Source organism: Salmo salar, chromosome 21 (assembly GCF_965601325.2).
Source record: "Salmo salar chromosome 21, fSalSal1, whole genome shotgun sequence".
In the NCBI taxonomy this organism is placed as follows: domain Eukaryota; kingdom Metazoa; phylum Chordata; class Actinopteri; order Salmoniformes; family Salmonidae; genus Salmo; species Salmo salar.
This window is the reverse complement of record NC_138311.1, coordinates 14,514,078-14,532,747: the sequence shown is the minus strand read 5'-3', so window position 1 is coordinate 14,532,747 and position 18,670 is coordinate 14,514,078. Positions and strand designations below refer to the sequence as shown.

The following is an 18,670-nucleotide window of genomic DNA, read 5'->3' as shown; positions in this document are numbered from 1 at the left end:
AAAGGAACATGAAGCATGGTTTGCTTTAATCATAAAGTTGAACTTCAAATAAAACAGCTCGAACATAAAACAATTCAAAATGACAAAACAGAAAAACACCCAGACTTACGATAGTTTAAACAGTGTCTAATTTTGTGCTGTTTCAAACAGCTGTCACCTTGGGCTGTGCACAGAACCACTCCATGAGGCAGTTCACTCCAGAGGCAGAGTGCCAACAGTGACTCTTCTCTCCTATTGTTGTGGGACTGTTGTTGTGCCAGTAGGGCTGCTGCGCTGAGCCATACTGAGGACTGGCTGTAACTGGCTGCGCTCAACATAAAGGAGCAAAGCTGGACCATGTCTAACTTGCCTCACCCTACACCTGCTCATTACGCTAGGGTAGACCAACAGCTAAGAAATTACCAATACAAAAAACTGCATGGACGGTAGTGAAGGAACATACAGTGCATTCGGAAAGTATTCAGACCACTATCTGTTCCCACATTTTGTTACGTTACAGCCTTATTCTAAAATGTATTAAATTGTTTATTTTCCTTAACAATCTACACACAATACCCCATAATGACAAAGCAAAAACAGTTGTTTAAAAATGTTTGCAAAAAAACAACTGAAATGTGCCATTTACATAAGTATTTAGACCCTTTACTCAGTACTTTGTTGAAGCACCTTTGGCAGCGATTACAGCCTCGAGTCTTCTTGGGTATGACGCTACAAGCTTGGCACACCTGTATTTGGGGAGTTTCTCCCATTCTTCTCTGCAGATCCTCTCAAGCTCTGTCAGGTTGGATGGAGAGCGTTGCTGCACAGCTATTTTCAGGTCTCTCCAGAGATGTTTGATCGAGTTCAAGTCCGGGCTCTGGTTGGGCCACTCAAGGACATTCAGAGACTTGTCCCGAAGCCAATCCTGCCTTGTTTTGGCTGTGTGTTTAGGATCGTTGTCCTGTTGGAAGGTGAACCTTCACCCCAGTCTGAGGTCCTGAGCACTCTGGAGCAGGTTTTCATCAAGGATCTCTCTGTACTTTGCGCTGTTCATCTTTCCCTTGATCCTGACTAGTCTCCCAGTCCCTGCCACTGAAAAACATCCCTACAGCATGATGCTGCCACCACCATGCTTCACCGTAGGGATGGTGCCAGGTTTCCTCCGGACGTGACGCTTGATATTCAGGCCAAAGAGTTTCATCAGACTAAAGAATCTTATTTCTCATGGTCTGAGAGTCCTTTAGGTGCCTTTTGGAAAACTCCAAACGGGCTGTGCCTTTTACTGAGGAGTGGCATCCGTCTGGCCACTCTACCATAAAGGCCTAAATGGTGGAGCGCTACAGAGGTTCTCCCATCTCCACAGAGGAACTCTGGAGCTTTTTGCAAACATTTCTAAAAATCTGTTTTCTCTTTGTCATGATGGGGTATTGTCTGTAGCTTGATGAGGGAAAACATTAATTTAATCAATTTCAGAATACGGCTGCAACAGAACAAAATGTGGAAAAAGTGAACGTGTAGTGAAAGTTATAAGCTATGTTTGTGTAATGACGAATGTTCAATGACATCCTGGCATTGTGCAGATCTGTTCCATTTTTAACAGGGTTAGACTAGGCTATATATGCACTTAAACGTATGTACTACCGACTGAAGGATGCCAAGCCTGAATCCTGTTAAAATAGCTCTGTAATCATACTAGTGCATAGCCTAGCCTTCTGCTCAGTAGAGACCTCAAGTCAAAAAACTACTTGGCAGTACTGGTTAGGCCTAGAAGTTGTATGAGTGATTAGAAGAATGTATAACTGATTGAATTTACATCCATTTAAACTCCTTTCAATAGGCCTAGGCTACATGTTGTCTAACTTGGTCCATGTCACTCATGCCTAGTTACACAGTAACCCTCTAACATCCCTACAACCCACACAACAGCACTGTGGAAAATCTGCTCTCGCGAGCATCGACTGAAGAACTTACAATCACGCCTGACAAGGCCATTGAAATCAGTGTCTCGCTGGAAGCCCTGCTTTTCACAGGTGATAACACTGAGGATGGGATTCATTCCTTCAATTCAGTACTGCACTTCACCGAGCCCAGAACCGGGCAGAGCTAGGCCAAGCAGGTGTTGTACCGCGATTCCTTCCTCCAGGGAACAGTAGTTATAGTCATAACGTTACGTTCCCTTTCAGCAGGTACGCTCAGCACAACACTCCATTAAGGGGAACTACAATCCAGCCCAAAGCCGACCCCAACGGATACCAAATTAAACGGCCCATGGTAGACCACCCAGACCTCCAACCCACAAGATGCGGTAGTCTTGGTATTTCGCAAACTGCCCACTGCCTAATGACCCTCTCCTATCCCAGCTGTAAGCACACTGTGGGCCACACTGAGAGCAGTGACATCAAGCGATAAAACCTCACAACAGTGTATGGCGATGCCCAACTCGCCATCGCACAAATATCCTCTACAGTCAACCCTTTAAACCAGAGGTGTCAAACATAAGGTGTAAATATATACATTTTTGTTTCGTTTTTCCTCAGGGGAAAAAAATATCTTAATCGACATTGAAATGACTAAAACTAAATCAAAACTGTGTAGAAATGATAAGGAGCCTATATTTAGTCTCTTCCCTCTGTCCCGCTTGCTAGCAGTCATCGAAATGAAAGCTAGACAGTCAGAGAGAATTTAAAATTCTAAAAGTAATGGATATAGGACTATTTTAACCCAAATCATATAAAAAACTGATTAAACAACATCTCACAGCACAACGCGGACTGTGACGAGCCACACCCATACACCCACACACACTCAAACACACTCACTCTACACACACATTGTAATGTTGTGGATTTTATATTGTAAATTTGTAAGAGTTACACTGAGTGCACAAAAGATTAGGAACACCTTCCTAATATTGAGTTGCACACCCTTTTGCCCTCAGAACAGCCTCAAATTGTTGTGCATGGACTATAAGGTGTCAAAAGCATTCCACAGGGATGCTGGCCCATGTTGACTCCAATGCTTCCCACAGTTGTGTCAAGTTGGCTGGATGTCTTTTGAGTGGTGGACCATTCCTGATACACACAGGAAACTGTTGAGCGTGAAAAACCCAGCAGTGTTGCAGTTCTTGACACACTCAAACCTACTTCTATACCCCGTTCAAAGGAACTTAAATGTTTTACCTGTCCCATTCACCCTTTGAATGGCACACATACACAATCCATGTCTCAATTGTCTCAAGGGCGGCAGGGTAGCCTAGTGGTTAGAGCGTTGGGCTAGTAACCGAAAGGTTGCAAGTTCAAATCCCTGAGCTGACAAGGTACAAATCTGTCATTCTGCCCCTGAACAAGGCAGTTAACCCACTGTTCCTAGGCTGTCATTGAAAATAAGAATTTTATCTTAACTGACTTGCCTAGTTAAATAAAGGTAAAAAAAAAAGGCTTAATAACCCCTCTTAAACATGTCTCCTCCCCTTCAACTACACAGATTTAACAGGTGACATCAATATGGGATCATAGTATTCGCCTGGTCAGTCATTGTCATGGAAAGAGCAGGTAGTCCTAATGTTTGTACACTAACTGCATAATGTAATAATGTCTTATATATTGTTTATTTATGATGTAGGCTGTTGTGATGTAATTGTTTTAATCCTGTTTGGACCCCTGTTTGGACCCCAGCTGCTGCGTTGGTAGCAGCTAATGGGGTTCCTAATAAATACTAAGGTGCGATACATCCTCAAATCTAATTCCAACCCAGAAATGAAATGTGCTGAGATAAAGACCAACAGCTCCTTTTGGGGTCTACTATGAACCTCGGAGACTGTGTGGGACACCAGCATGTGTTCAGCACTGCTTGCCCCCTCGACTCGCTACCGCCGTTACCACACTCCCTGCACCTATGGAGCGAGCCAACGCCAGGAGAGAGAGGGACAGAGTCCCTCCTTGTCGTCAGAGCCTGGGTCCGTAGGCATGAAGGGAATACCCGAAGAACTCAATTTAGGTGGTGAGATGTCCATGTCCATGAGAGGTCCATGCATCCAGGCGACTGGCTAACACCCAACGCACGTATTAGAAATAGACCCAGGGGAAAACCAGAACTAAGTGCGTTGAGACGGAGGAAGACCGAGCATCGTGAGGTCATACCTCATAGACTGTGTGTGGGAAACAGCAAGGTTGAACTCAGCATTCCTTGTTCCGTCCACAACTCCGTAATCGACATTAAATCGCCTAGAATGTCCATAACCTGCATCACCAGACCCCATAGGGACTAGCACGCACATGCCTGGCTTGGCGATGAAATCCCAGATGAAAACCCAGTAAAAAATATAGATATTTGGGAAGGGTGACCACTTATGGGCAGAAAGCGAGTTATCCCTTCTTCCCATTCTAGGTGACAAAGTGTCTGGGTATGGAGGGTAGAAGTAAACGTGGAGGAGGATCTAAGATGGAGTGTCGCCTTGTTAAGACAGAGAGGAAGAGGCAAAGCGAGAGGTTTCACTCTTGCTCAAATCTGTCCAAAATAAGCCCATTCCATGGGCGTATTTCCCGCCTTTGGGACAACAACTCTCATTGTTAGGGCAGTGACACTAGCATCTCGTCATTATACAGAGATCTCTGTTCAACATCCAAAATCGGAAGGCTCTCTTTCCATTTCCCCTGAAAACCGGAACATCCATTTTTAGGGACCTGGCAGAGGCTAGCTTCCAACATACATTGTGCTCACGTGAGACTGTATAGCCTGCATGGAACCTGGGAACCTTTCTGGGTACCTGGGGCTCCTGCAACGGCTGATGGACCTAGTTTGGCCATAACAAAAATGGGGGCACTGTTGTTTTAATGGTGGGGAACACTGGTGACTCAGACCTGTGCCACAAGCCCCTCGCTCCGGGGGGTTACCCAAGATACAGTAGATTCCCAGGGGCTGCATCCTCACCGGAGGTGCGCACACATGCCCCACTTCCTCCACTTCCTACAACTCCAACAATTGGATATAGGGGTGGGGTTGCCATAACACTGGGAGAAAGCTAATAGTTTCATTTTCAGGTAGTTATGTATGCTAGCCGACATTAGCCATGAGGCTTTAGTCTAAGCTAAGCTAGTAGCCAGCTAGCTGGCATTCGCCCAGTGGATTAGTAGCCAAGCCTGAGCCTTGTGAAGCCTTCCTCCGGTATTGAAAATCTCTTTGACCGTAGCACTGTGAGGTGGGACCTGTCAGTTTAGAATAACCAAGCAACTGAACGCTACGTACACTAAAGAAGAGAACTACACCAGCAATTCCACCGTTGGGAAGGGAGGAATAGCTAGTAGCACGCTTTGCAGCATTTTGCTATAGCCTAGTCTCAAAAGTCTCGTAGGACTGGACCCTTCGTCAACCAATTCTGGAAAGAGATGCAAGCGGTGCTTGACCGAGGCAGGCACAGGTGGCAGGGAGTCCCCACCGAAACTGGTCGACTTCTCCCTTCGAGAGTAGTCTCCTGCAACCGGTGACAATACACACACGACCAGGTTGAGCAAGGGCAGCATCCGCATGCATCAAGCTCAGGCAAAAACAAGACATCTGATCCGACCAAAGCCCCAGCTCCCATCCCCGCCTCCCGCAACTCAGCCTCAGCCGAGGTAAAGGCATCCGGGAGAGGAAAGTCACTACCAGAAACTCAAAGCTTCCTCAAGAAGGCTACACATTTATCCAGAGACTTTGCACGCAGTCAGTGGCAGTGCGCACCCAGACTGGTTCGAGTGAGGGCAGCCTGATCGTGCGCCAAGCCGAGACAAACAAGACAACAATGGTGAGTATCTTTTAGTGCTGTAGAATAGCTGCATGACTGGGGGCATGGTCGCAAACCCGTGCCTGGATGTCAGTCTTCGTCGTGTCAAGTCGCATGTTTTGCCATCTAGCTCATTGCTATAGCCAGGCTAAGCAACTCGAAGAATACTATACTGAACAGAAATTAGGCCCTAATCTACGGATGTCACATGACTGGCCAGGGGCGCACTGGGGAGCCAGGTCCAGCCAATCAAAATGAGTTTTTCCCCACAAAAGGGCTTTATTACAGACAGAAATCCTCCTCAGTTTCATCAGCTGTCCGGGTGGCTGGTCTCAGACGATCCCGCAGGTGAAGAAGCCAGATGTGGAGGTCCTGGGCTGGCGTTGTTACACGTGGTCAACGGTTGTGAGGCCGGTTGGGCGTACTACCAAATTCTCTAAAACGATGTTGATGGTGGTTTATGGTAGAGAAATTAACATTCAATTCCCTAGCAACAGCTCTGGTGAACATTCCAAGTCAGAATGCCAATTGCACGTTCCCTCAAAACTTGAGACGTCTGTGGCATTGTGTTGTGTGACAAAACTGCACATTTTAGTGGCCTTTTAATGCCCCTAGCACAAGGTTCACCTGTATAATCATGCTGTTTAATCAGCTTCTTGATATGCCACACCTGTCAACAAAGGAGAAATACTCACTAACAGTTGCGTTTATATTTTTGTTCAGTATAATTGGTTTGTAGGAGGGAAACAACAAAAACAAAATACAAACTCTAGCACACAAGTTCGACAGTCTCGATTTCCCAATGTTTGTTTCAAGATAGCAGCGTGAATCGTTCTGCTCAGCTCGATGTGAAGACCTGAAGAATTTAAGAAATGAATCCGCGGCTCAGTGTTATCATCTGTGGAAGGCGAGGCTTGGGTTTCATTGGCCTTGTCAGGCGTGATCGTATGTTCTTCAGTCGAGCTTGCGAGAGTGCGACTCCCTATTGTGAGGTGTGGTACCGAAAGTACCGACTGAAAGGGAACCCAAACGGTTTCAACCTGACGCTCCTTGCACACAACCAAAAGGCTGGTTCCCACACAACCAGCTGATTCTATGCCAGCAGAGGGAGCGAGGCCGAAGCCTTCAAGCTCTGCTGCCTGCCTGCAGCGTATGCTTTAAAAAGCCCATCGCACACCACGGCAGCCCAAGACTTGTGATGGGTTGGACTGGCCAATGTGGTGCTGGCTAGATCACTAGGCCTACTACTTCTCTCCATTAACAGTGTTGTGTTCCTCTCTGCGACGGCTAATCAGTCTGGAAGCATCCTGGAGTTCCGACACCATGTCAACTGTTGCCTCACAATCAACCCTCTGAACAACCCAGCAGAAGCAGCCCAGGTCAGGAGCATCCCCAGACTTAGCACTATGGGACGGAGCTGGCCCCTGGACCCAGGGAGGGGGCGGCCACTAGCCTAGCTGCCTGCCGATCTAGCGTTAGTGCCAGGCTCTGCGGCACAGAGAATAGCCATTTATTCGACTCTTTTAATGAAGAGTCAGCGTGAAAAAATGCAAAGAAATGCTGGCTATTCATGTATTTTTCCTTTACCACTGTTTACATTTCTTTTCTCAAAAGATACAGGCCTACTGAGTGGGCAAGGAGAAAGGTACTTTAAAATGGCAAATATGCCAGAGACGAGCTGACAATTATTCAAACTGTGGGCCGTTTACCAAAATGTAAAAACAAATGTACAGTACCTCAGGGTAAAATAACAAGAAAAGATAACGGTACAGTAATCTTGGCTATTGAGAACTCCAGCTACGACAAAAGCTAAGCCCTCAGCCTCCATATGGTATTCAAGCAAGTCCCAATAACTGCCTCAAACTTCTCTGCCTCCCTCACAAGCCTGTGTATACAGCAAAGCCGACTACTAGCCTAAATGCCAAACTCACTTAGACCTAATGTTTTCCACCTCTGTGTTCGATGAAAAATGGAAACGTCCACATTTTTGATGAAAACAGAGCCTTAGTGTGTAATGAGCCGTTTTCATCACGCTTACAAAAACAGAGGGGCTAGACAGTGATCAATGGAGGGACTTTCAGTATGACAGTTCACTACACAACGCAAGAAACGACAGAAATGTAAGCAACTACAGCAAGGGACATAGAGTGTTGAGACCTACAGTAAAGAACAAATGAAAGCAGCGCAATTGAAGTTGAATTCACCAATGCAAGATCAGGCTGTAATTTTATAAAGTAGATAACGCAACTGTTGACTCATTTTATATTCGCTTGTTTGTCCTATTGGGTTCAAAGTCCTTGTGTTTGATACCTGTACTAGCCTATTATCCACATTATGACTGACTTGTGATCTTCGCCCTGGCTAGTTTGATTGTATTGACATTTATTTTTGTATTTATTTAACCTTTATTTAACTAGGCAAGTCAGTTAAGAACAAATTCTTATTTACAATGACGGCCTACCCTTCAATGTAAATAAGCATGACAGCTAGAATACATTGAGTATGATTAAAACTGTGAGCGTTTGTAAAATTATTGTCATAGGCCTTATTCACACGAAAATATATATTTTTTTACTGCGACAAAGTATTACCTACAAAGAACGAGTTAGGCTACCTGGTAAAAACAGCCCTTCGAGCAAAAACGTGTTAATGGAAATGAAATTACAGTCCTGCTACTTAATCAAATCTACGTAGAAGATTATAAGTCTGTATCATAGCCGAAGCTTATAATGGAAGTAGGGCTGGCACAATTACCGTAAATTCCGGACTATAAGCCGCAACTTTTTTCCCAGGCTGTGAACCTCGCGGCTTAAACAATGACGCGGCTAATATATGGATTTTTTCCGCTTTTTTCACCAAAAAAACACATTGTGACGTGCTCAGTTTTTTGGCGGCATGAAGCTTTCATTAGACCAATGAAATTGCCGAACGGGTTAAGGTCAAACAACTTTTTTGTTTACTGTTTAGATTAAATCGAGCGCTCTCAAACTTCCCATCATTCTGATTACGGTAGTCATTTTGTCACCCTCATCATGGCAAAGACACGGAGAAATGCATATGATGCAGCTTTCAAGTTGAAGGCGATTGATCTGGCTGTTGGAAAAGGAAATAGAGCTGCTGCACGGGAGCTTGGTCTTAATGAGTCGATGATAAGACGTTGGAAACAGCAGCGTGAGGAATTGACTCAGTGCAAAAAGACAACTAAAGCTTACTGCTAATTTTTTATTTTTTGTTACAAGCCATGTTTTGTTAAAGCCTATTTATTTTTGTTACAAGCCGTGTTTCGTTAAAGCCTGTGTAAAGTTCATTTGTTTCAATGTACCGGTAGGCACCTGCGGCTTATAGACATGTGCGGCTTATTTATGTTCAAAATAATATATTTTTTTAAATTCAGTGGGTGCGGCTTATATTCAGGTGCGCTTAATAGTCCGGAAATTACGGTATTGTATAACCATCAACTATGGACAATAACCATGAAAAAGTTATTTTGCTTCATAATCGTCTTAATGCATTCATTTAAGAAGAAGGGGGATTCAACTTTATATTCAATTACATATACACTACATTACCAAAAGTGTGTTGACACCTGCTCGTCGAACATCTCATTCCATAATCTTGGGCATTAATATGGAGTTGGTCCCCTCTTTGCTGCTATAACAGCCTCCATCCACTTCTGGGAAGGCTTTCCACTATATGTTGGAACATTGCTGCAGGGACGTGCTTCCATTCAGCCACAAGAGCATTAGTGATGTTGGGCACTGATGTTGAGCGATTAGGTCTGGCTCACAGCCGGGCGTTCCAATTCTTCCCAAATGTGTTCAATGGGGTTGAGGTTAGGGCTCTGTGCAGGCCAGTCAAGTTCTTCCACACTGATCTCGAAAAACCATTTCTGTATTAACCTCGCTTTGTGCACGGGGGGCATTGTCATGCTGAAACAGGAAAGGGCCTTCCCCAAACTGTTGCCACAAAGTTGGAAGCACAGAATGGTCTAGAAAGTCATTGTATGCTGTACCGTTAAGATTTCCCTTCACTGGAACTAAGGGGCCTTGCCCAAACCATGAAAAACAGCCCCAGATCATTATTCCTCTTCCACCAAACTTTACAGTTGGCATTATGCATTCGGGCAGGTAGCGTTCTCCTGGCATCCACCAAACCCAGATTAATCCGTTGGACTGCCAGATGATGATGCGTGGTTCATCACTCCAGTGAACGCGTTTCCGCTGCTACAGAGTCTAATGGCGGCAAGTTTTACACCACTCCAGCCGACACTTGGCATTGCGCATGGTGATCTTAGGCTTGTGTGCGGCTACTCAGCCATGGAAACCCATTTCATGAAGCTCCCGCGAACAGTTATTGTGCTGTCTTTGCTTCGAGAGGCAGTTTGGAACTCGGTAGTGAGTGTTGCAACCGAGGACAGACTATTCAGCACTCGGTGGTAACGTTCTGTGAACTTGTGTGGCCTACCACTTCGCGGCTGAGCCATTGTTGCTCCTAAACGTTTCCACTTCACAATAACAGCACTTACAGTTGACCGGGGCAGCTCTAGCAGGGCAGAAATTTGACGAACTGACTTGTTGGAAAGGTGGCATCCTATGATGGTGCCACGTTGAAAGTCACTGTGCGCTTCAGTAAGACCATTCTACTGTCAATGTTTGTCTATGGAGATTGCATGGCTGTGTGCTCGATTTTATACACCTGTCAGCAACGGGTGTGGCTGAAATAGCCGAATCCACTAATTTGAAGGGGTCCACATACTTTGTACATATAGCGTAGTTTACACGTTTTTTTTTTTACATGAAGTGGGTAATGTTAGTAATCATTTTAAGAGCTGAACAGCACAGTAAAGAGAAGCTTCATTTTCAAAAGTTATAAGCGGTTAAAACCATACGTTTTTTAGACAGGCGTATCACCAAAGCTGTGTTGTATTCATTAGGTATGCTGCAGCTAATTTTCAAAGATGCATTATGATGCACTACAAGTTTTAAAAAATAATTACAAAAAATTAACAATTATGACAAAAACGGATCTATTTGCATGACAATTCATCGTTACCAAAAAATGGCATAATCGTAACAGACCTAAATGGAAATTCACATTATACTATTTTCTCTCCATGGTCAAGGTCGCATCTGAAATACTTTGCCTTATCTTGGCAGAGGCCTTACATTCAAATGATGTCTAGTTTAAATATCAGCCATAGCTCTAGGGATTATTTGAGTCCCCTACAGCAGCTGTATCAATGGAAGCCAATTTGCTTTGTAAGGGGAAACAGTTAGGCTTAGTAGAATCAGCCTGGAGCAAACGTTGACTTTTACAGGCAAAGGCTACCTGAAGCGCACTAACTCTGTTCTCAATGTCTATTCTTATGATTAGAGTACAAGGACATAAAAATTCCACTATTCCACCTGCGTAATAACAACCAAATTCCCCTACTATGTAATTACAAAGTAATTAGTCTATTTATAAGCCTACGTAACAACATGTTACAATGTTGTTACTATGGTAATTACAGTGTTACGACACAGTAAACTCGGACCTCAAACAGAATAAAGCTGTAATGAGGTGCATCACATAGCCTACAAAAAGCACAGCTGTCTGCTGATCATGGACATAGAGTTGTTTTGGGTTGAACATTACAGGGTCTGTGGGGAAGTCAATGCTTTCATTTAGTAAAATCCCTCCCAACCTTGTTAAATCCACCTGGTTTCTTAATGTAGGAGCTGGCGGGGCCTTCGCAGCTACCCAGCTACCCTCTAGATCAGTGGTCACCAACCTTTTCTGAGTCAAGATCACCAGTCAAAAAGCAACATGACTTAGAAAATGTAACTAACCTATTCAAAACTGTTCTCTAGGAATGAGGTTTGTGACACAGCATATTGGCTGTATGCTTGGCCTGCCAATATTGTTCTTCTCATATTTCAAATCTCAAGCTTTGATGATAAAATAGATCAGTTCGTGTAGCACTTGCGAGGCACAGCTGAGCATAAATTGAAATAATTCGCTTTTTTGTTTTACTGGACTGATAGTACCTGCATCTGATGGTCATGGTGCTTAACTCAGAAAATTAACAAGGTCCAATCATGATGTTCGTGATCTTCAGATCAGAGCTCTAGAAAGATGCCCGAGTTTCCGACTTCGAATTCCGAGTTGGATGACCGTTTCTTTCCGAGTTCCCAGTAGTCTTGAACGCACTGAAGTCGGAAGTCAGAGATTTCCAAGTTCCCAGTTGTTTTAAACAGAAAATTAGTCTGAATGGAGGGAGGGAGAAATCAGCAGAGGGTCCGCCTCTCACGGCCCCTGCTCTCTCCTTTTCTACGGTGAGACTTTCCAGAGAGAGGGGACAGTGTTCCACCTGATGGCGAAACTCAAGTCGCACCGCATATGCCTCATGCACAAATTCATGTTGTTCCTATGACACCTACGTGAGAATGCTATTCATTTACTACAGCTCAGCGTTCAACACCATAGTACCCTCAAAGCTCATCACTAAACTAAGGATCCTGGGACTAAACACCTCCCTCTGCAACTGGATCCTGGACTTCCTGATGGCCCGCCCCCAGGTGGTGAAGGTAGGTAGCAACACATCTGCCACGCTGATCCTCAACACTGGAGCCCCCCAGGGGTGCGTGCTCAGTCCCCTCCTGTACTCCCTGTTCACCCACGACTGCATGGCCAGGCACGACTCCAACACCATCATTAAGTATACAGACGACACAACAGTGGTAGGCCTGATCACGGACAACGACGAGACAGCCTATAGTGAGGAGGTCAGAGACCTGGCTGGGTGGTGCCAGAATAACAACCTATGCCTCAACGTAACCAAGACTAAGGAGATGATTGTGGACTACAGGAAAAGGAGGACCGAGCACGCCCCCATTCTCACCGACGGGGCTATAGTGGAGCAGGTTGAGAGCTTCAAGTTCCTTGGTGTCCACATCACCAACAAACTAGCATGTTCCAAACACACCAAGACAGTCGTGAAGAGGGCTTGACAAAGCCTATTCCCCCTCAGGAAACTGAAAAGATTTGGCATGTGTCCTCAGATCCTCAAAAGGTTCTACAGCTGCAACATTGAGAGCATCCTGACTGGTTGCATCACTGCCTGGTACGGCAACTGCTCGGCTTCCAACCGCAAGGCACTACAGAGGGTAGTGCGTACGGCCCAGTACATCACTGTGGCTAAGCTGCCTGTCATCCAGGACCTATATACCAGGCGGTGTCAGAGCAAGGCCCTAAAAATTGTCAAAGACCCCAGCAACCCCAGTCATAGACTGTTCTCTCTACTACCGCATGGCAAGCGGTACCAGAGTGCCAAGTCTAGGACAAAAAGGCTTCTCAACAGTTTTTACCCCCAAGCCATAAGACTCCTGAACAGGAAGCCCCCCCCCCCAACCCTTCTTTTACAGTGCTGCTACTCTCTGTTTATCATATATGCATAGTCACTTTAACTATACATTTATGTACATACTACCTCAATTAGCTCGACCAGCCAGTGTCCCCGCACATTGGCTAACCAGGCAATCTGCATAGTTTCCCGCCACCCACCAACCCCTTTTTTACGCTACTGCTACTCTCTGTTTATCATATATGCATAGTCACTTTAACCATATCTACATGTACATACTACCTCAATCAGCCCGACTAACTGGTGCCTGTATACAGCCTCGCTACTGTATATAGCCTCGCTACTGTATATAGCCTTATTTTTCACTGTCTTTTTACTTTTTTACTTACCTGTTGTTCACTTAATACCTTCTTTTTTTGAAATTGCACTGTTGGTTAGAGCCTGCAAGTAAGCATTTCACTGTAAGGTCTACACCTGTTGTATTCGATGCACGTGACAAATAAACGTTGATTTGATTTGACCAGAGAATGTGACATTTTCCTCAATATTAAAATAGACACGTCAAGCTGCTAATAATAAAAACGCAGGCCTATTAATACACTTGGCTACTCATTCATTTCAGCTGCAGCGTGAGTGGAAGTAGGGAGAAGTGCATTTTATGTTTTGTAAAAGTGTTGAATAAAAAAAAGTGTTGACAGTGCTGAATAAAAACTTCAACATGAACTCACTCATAAAAACAGCATCTCTTTGCTGTATTCGTTGACAGTCTCTCTCTGGTCATGGTTTTAAAAGTTATGAAATGTCAAGTAGGCTAGTATAAAATGTTGCTGTGGCCAGGGTCGTGGAAGCTGTAGGCACGGTGATTTCAGCTATCCGATTAGACAGCGCAGTAGGCACACTTCATTTGGCCACAGCTCTCCCAGTTCGCCAGGTAGGCGGAGTTTTTCTTTTAGACAAATTAAATGGTTAGAAATGGGAACACTTTGCCTACCTGGGCTTCTGAATCAAGTGCACCTACCTCCAACAGCGCAACAAAAATTAAAAAGAGAGCACAAACCTTTACCATTGGGTTTTCTACAGAAATGTTTGGTGATCGACTAGGAATGCCTCGAAGATCGACCATGGTGACCACTGCTCTAGATCCCTAAGGATCAGATTAAGAGGGAGCTCTTATGTAAACATGTTGTAATTAAATCACCTCTACGGCTAAAAAGAACCATTTGGAAAAGGAACTTTAAGGCAAAAGCTAATTTCAAATTCTATAAATATAGGACTAATATACCCGGACATTATAGCATCGCAGTTTGAAAGGGATATTTTCTCAAATAATTTCATTACACACAGGCCATCCTGTTTATTATAGAAATAGACTGTTTTACATAGGCCCGATCTATGGAGATTGGAATGATTTTTCGAGTTGGCAAAGAAAGAAATTAACAGCCAAAGCGTCCAACCCGTGATACCATCAGCCTGTTGCCTGCTGCACATACTTATCAACCAGTGAGTGATGTATGGTGGTACTGATCAATGATAGAGGGGCCCAATAAATCTTTGCAATCATTAGCCTTGCAGGTTAAAGTGGCACACCAGGTTACCAGATGTACACGCTCACCGAGGCATGGGGGAGCCACCAGCCAACGGGCATGGCTGACATGCAACAGGGTTTAAATAGCATTAAATATAGCTAAGTGCTGTGATTAAGACGCTAAACTCGCCTAATGTCGCACGGTTCGCGTTCCTGCCAAGGGTAAAGACATCCTACTGGCAGAGGGAGGGAGTTCTGCTGACATGCCAACCATGCTGAAGAACATTCTAGCTGGAACTCCCTCAATGTCACATCCATCCCTCTTCGGTGAGCGTCAGTCCCAGCACTGATTACTCCTGGTGCAACCAGACCCACTCTGTTGTTTAAGCCAGTGCTTAGGGATTCAGCTAGTAGCATTTACTAATATGATCCATTTCCAACGTGACTCATTAGTCCATCAGTGATCTACACCTTTACGGAGGGAAAATAAATATGGGTAATGAGCACGCTGGGAAAAGCCAACAGACCATTAACAGTTACAATGAACTCAATGATACAGTAGCCTCAGAGTAGCGCCTTAAGGCAGTTCAAATCTGTTCCGCTGTCCTACTTTGTTCGGCCTGTTAGTTGAAAAGCAGCCTAGGTATTCGAGCCAGGCAGATCATGAGAAGCGGCCAGGTGATCCTAAAAGCAGACCGGATTAGGCAGTGTGACGTCAACCCCCGTCCCCGTCCCAAACGACACCCTTTTCCATATAAAGTCCACTACCTATGGGCTCTGGTCAAACCCTGTCTCTGTCCCAAACGACACCCTTCTCCATATAAAGTCCACTACCTATGGGCTCTGGTCAAGTGAATACTGAGCCATTTGGGATGCAGCCCATCTCTAGACAGAAGTCTGCTCCCTGCCTCCCTCTCCTCCAACACAGAATGGGATTCATCTGGCCAGGACACGCAGCAATTACGCCCCAACTAGAACACTTTGACACGCATTAGTTACTCCCACGGGAAGGAGAAAAAAACTTGCTCCATTAGGTAATAACAGGCAAAATGGCTTGGGCCAGCACAGTCAGTAAACAGAGTAACAGACTATATACCCCGAGGCAGAGAAAAAGGGGGAAACACAGAATAAAACATGTAACAGTTATTTCCTCTTTTAACCGTTCCTTATGACAAGTACAGTTGCAGGATCGCTGAAGTCACATGGCACTGCATAACCTTCTTAGTAGGTCTGTGTCAGACTAAGTGTGTTGCGGGCGCCCAGGTCCCACAACAGAGCCGTCTACCCTACGTTTAGTGGAGTATTAGGTCTGACTACAATCATGCCTGACCAGCATTTACACAACCTCACAAGGCCTTGACTGGAGGGCTGTACTGTAAAAGTGCCCCTGAAGTAGCAACACATTGCGCAGAAATGCACAATTGTCATCGCAGTTGAACGCAGAATATCTCAACAGGCTGTCGTGCATGGTATGTAAATGCAAAACAGAGGCTAATGGTTTAAGGCCATGATTTAGGATACTGAAACTTTGAGAAGGTGTATTAGTCATGTAGGCCGTATCTCATCTTCAAATACAGAAAATGGAGAGGAACGGAGCAGAATTAAATAAAGTAGCTGACTTGCTCGTGTTGTCTTTGACAGCTGTGCAGGTGGTTCTTTGAGTAAACACAGGTGGCTGCACATCACATTTACAGAAGCATGCTGTGTAGGTAAATAGCTTTATACAGGCTGAACAAACATTCTCTAACTCAACACTGTGAATGTCACACCCAGAAAGGCATTTTCGAATTTGCAAGACTACCCTTTGGTCCACGTAGAGAACCACGGGGCAAACAGCTAACTACTCAAATGTCTTGAGGTTATATTGACATTCTTATCGTTATTAAGGGAGCAAACTTGCTGAGTTCAGTTGCCATTCATAGGCTACTTGTATAACTTCACCCACTAAAATAAAGGAAATATATAAACTATTAGACTCTTTGAATTTTGTCCAACAACTAAATGTGATTATGTGTCGCAGGTCAGATCAACGGAAAAACATGTCAAGAAAAGAAAAATAAGAAAACAAAACATAGTGACTTCCATACTTATCAGCTAGCTTAACACTAACCTAACATGGCATGTGTAAAAAGACTAAAAACACAAACTTGTATATTTGTGAAATGTCCCCTCGAAGTCGAACTCAAGCCACACAAAAGATGCTTGAGTTGGGAGAATGCTGCGCTAGGTGCTGTTAGCGGTTGTGCGGTGCCAGCGCAAATGAGGCATGGCGCAAGACAAAGAATGGGAAACTTATCAGCCAGTGTTCGATAAGAAAGTATAGTGAACATACCAAAACGATTGCGAATCTCTCCTCCAATTCACCTGGCTCCGGCATAGGCAGTTTCAAAGGCATGTTATGTCCCCTGAAATCAGTTTGTTGGTCCATACTCCCTGCGTTCCCCATGTTTCTGACTTATTTTAGCTGGATCACAACTATCGTCCACACCTTCCTCCTCGACTTCAGAAATCACAGAAAGTCTACGACAAACAAACAAAACAGATATGCACCAATGCTTGTTGTTTGCTAATTTTCCCTTTTTATCCCAGCATCACCGCTTCAACATGAAACACACGTGAGGAAATGTCCACATGGTTCCAATGAGTCGAGTCCTCGTGAAGCATTATGGAATATGGGACTTGCTGGAAACTTGACTCGGAGCAACAACCGCGCAATCTCTAGAACCAAAGAAAACTCCTATCCATATCTTGCACAATTTCTGCTCCACTCCCAGTTAGATGTAATGACGATGTGCATGATTCAGGTTTAGCAATCCCCGTATGTGTAGCTAGCTAAATCTCCCCAGTGATGACCAACTAATACAGTAAAGAGTCCTGTCGACTCTACACACCACACCGCATTCACAATCACATCTCTACACGTTGGAGTAATGAGCTCTTTCAGACAAGCCTACTACTTGGGCGTGCCATAAACCGTACGATGTTTTGTATGATTGCATGCTGGTATATGCAGTCTACTCGTGGTGTATAACATGTGCATAACAACCTTATTTACTTATAGTCCACAACCTTTATTACAATCTTAGTCCAGTATTTAAATCCCATATCCCCAAGAATTAGGAAAGGCCTAATTAGAAGTGCACTCTGAAAGTATTCAGACCCCTTGACTTTTTCCACATTTTGTTAAGTTACAGCCTTATTCTAAAATGGATAAAATCCTCAGCAGTCTACACACAATACCCCATAATGACAAGGCAAAAACAGGTTTTTAGACATTTTTGCAAATTTACATTAAAAACCCCCAGAAATACCTTATTTACATAAGTATTCAGACCCTTTGCTTTAAGACTCGAAATTGAGCTCAGGTGCATCCTGTTTCCATTGATCATCCTTGAGATGATTCTACAACTTGATTGGAGTCCACCTGTGGTAAATTCAATTGATTGGACATGATTTAGAAAGGCACACACCTGTCTATATAAGGTCCCACAGTTGACAGTGCATGTCAGAGCAAAAACCAAGCCATGAGGTCGAGGAATTGTCCGTAGCGCTCCGAGACAGGATTGTGTCGAGGCACAGATCCGGGGAAGGGAACCAAAACATTTCTGCAGCATTGAAGGTCGCCAAGAACACGGTGGCCTCCATCATTCTTAAATGGAAGAAGCTTGGAACCACCACCACTCTTCTTAGAGCTGGCCGCCCGGCTAAACTAAGCAATTGGGGGCGATGGGCCTTTGTCAGGAAGATGACCAAGAACCCGATGGTCACTCTGACAGAGCTCTAGAGTTCCTCTGTGGAGGGGGAGAACCTTCCAGAAGGACAACCATCTCTGCAGCACTTCACCAATCAAGCCTTTATGGTAGAGTGGCCAGATGGTAGCCACTCCTCAGTAAAAGGCACATGACAGCCCACTTGGAGTTTGCCAAAAGGCACCTAAAGCACTCTCAGACCATGAGAAACAAGATTCTCTGGTCTGATGAAACCAAGATTTTTCAGCTGCAGGGACTGGGAGACTAGTCAGGATCGAGGCAAAGATGAACGGAGCAAAGTACAGAGAGAT

The 18,670-nt window shown here is 44.6% G+C and overlaps 1 protein-coding gene across 4 annotated transcripts in view; it reads right to left on the bottom strand.

Moving 5' to 3' along the window:
- LOC106581828 (formin-like protein 2) overlaps window positions 1-17,540 on the bottom strand; it is a 98,214-nt gene extending 80,674 nt beyond the window's left edge. For all 4 annotated transcript variants that reach the window (XR_014381994.1, XM_014164215.3, XM_045704437.2 and 1 more), the window contains exon 1: window positions 16,943-17,540. Coding sequence is in view for 3 of the 4 variants with exons in the window: in XM_014164215.3 (XP_014019690.1) it covers window positions 16,943-17,056 (114 nt within the window). In the remaining variant the exon portion in view is untranslated. The remainder of the gene's footprint in view (window positions 1-16,942) is intronic.
- Between the last annotated feature and the right edge of the window lie 1,130 nt (window positions 17,541-18,670).